The 1,078-nt window shown below is 73.6% G+C and overlaps 2 protein-coding genes across 2 annotated transcripts; one reads left to right on the top strand and one right to left on the bottom strand.

Moving 5' to 3' along the window:
- EMIHUDRAFT_125589 (hypothetical protein) lies at positions 1-423 on the top strand (the record flags this gene model as incomplete). The annotated part of the gene is made up of 1 exon (XM_005792440.1): positions 1-423. A coding segment is annotated over one exon (423 nt), but the record flags the coding sequence as incomplete, so codon positions are not given.
- Positions 424-587: 164 nt separating this feature from the next.
- Positions 588-1,015, bottom strand: EMIHUDRAFT_374579 (hypothetical protein; the record flags this gene model as incomplete). Its single annotated transcript, XM_005792441.1, has 3 exons — positions 588-735; positions 774-777; positions 841-1,015. Coding segments are annotated over 3 exons (327 nt in total), but the record flags the coding sequence as incomplete, so codon positions are not given.
- Between the last annotated feature and the right edge of the window lie 63 nt (positions 1,016-1,078).

The following is a 1,078-nucleotide window of genomic DNA, read 5'->3' on the forward strand; positions in this document are numbered from 1 at the left end:
CGACGTGCGCAAGGAGCTCTCCTTCTGCGCAAAGACGCAGCTCCGCGTCCTCGGCGTGGTCGAGAACATGAGCGGCCTGGCCGTCCCGCTGCGCTCGCTCACGCTGCGCGACGCCGACGGCGCCGACGCGACCGGCCCGGCGCTCGCCCTGCTCGCCGAGCGGTGCCCCGAGCTGCTCGAGCTGTCGGCGCACGTGGACGTCTTCCCCGCCGCCCGAGGCGGCGCGGAGGCCATGGCGGCCAGCTTCGGCGTCCCCTTCCTCGGCCGCGTGCCGATCGAGCCGGCCCTCACGCGCGCGTGCGAGGCGGGCCGCCGCTCGCTGCCCGGCTCGCCTGACGTCGTGAGGCCGATCGCTGACCGCATCCTTGCGTCGACCGAGATGGAGCGCGAGGCGGAGGAGGCGGCCGCCTCGATGATGGACGGGTCCCTGTAGTGTTGCGCTAAAGCTAGAAGGTTGGTTGGTGTGTTGGTGAAAAAGAGCTCTTACCACCCAAGACTGCTTTCAGACGCTTACGCCAATTTCCCCTCAAGTGCGCAAATCGTGCAACTCGCGGACCCGAGGAGTCTCGAGCTTCCGCTGGCGAGACATCATGCCGCTCTCGGCACAGAAGCAGCGCGAGCGCCGCGCCGCGCAGCGCGCTGCCGAGGCTCAGGACGCGGCTCGCGGGCAGCGCAACCGCCCGGCGCCGAGCCGGTGCTAGGCCGCCTCCGCTGCGCCTGCTTCCTTGCGCGCCGCTGGACGTCGGCCGAGAAGACCGCTTCCCTCTGGGGACCCGACTCCGCGAAGATCGCGCGCGCGTCGTGAGTGGCGGCGCGCGCGCGATCTCCGTTCCCGGGCACGCCGGTCGCAGTGGCATGGGCTCCCAGACTCAAAAGCGCTCCCGTCAACAGCGAGCGAGCGCCGCCGCTGCTCCTCCTCCCGCCGCCGCCGCTCCTCCTCCCGCCGCCGCTCACCGAGACCCGCCGCCGCCGCCGCCGCCGCCGCCGCCGCCGCCGCCGCCGCCGCCGCCTCGCGCCTGGCCTCCGTCACCGCGGGCCCCCATCTCGCAGCGGCGCGTCCCTCTGATGGCGCGGCCGG

Source organism: Emiliania huxleyi, assembly GCF_000372725.1.
Source record: "Emiliania huxleyi CCMP1516 unplaced genomic scaffold EMIHUscaffold_10731, whole genome shotgun sequence".
In the NCBI taxonomy this organism is placed as follows: domain Eukaryota; phylum Haptophyta; order Isochrysidales; family Noelaerhabdaceae; genus Emiliania; species Emiliania huxleyi.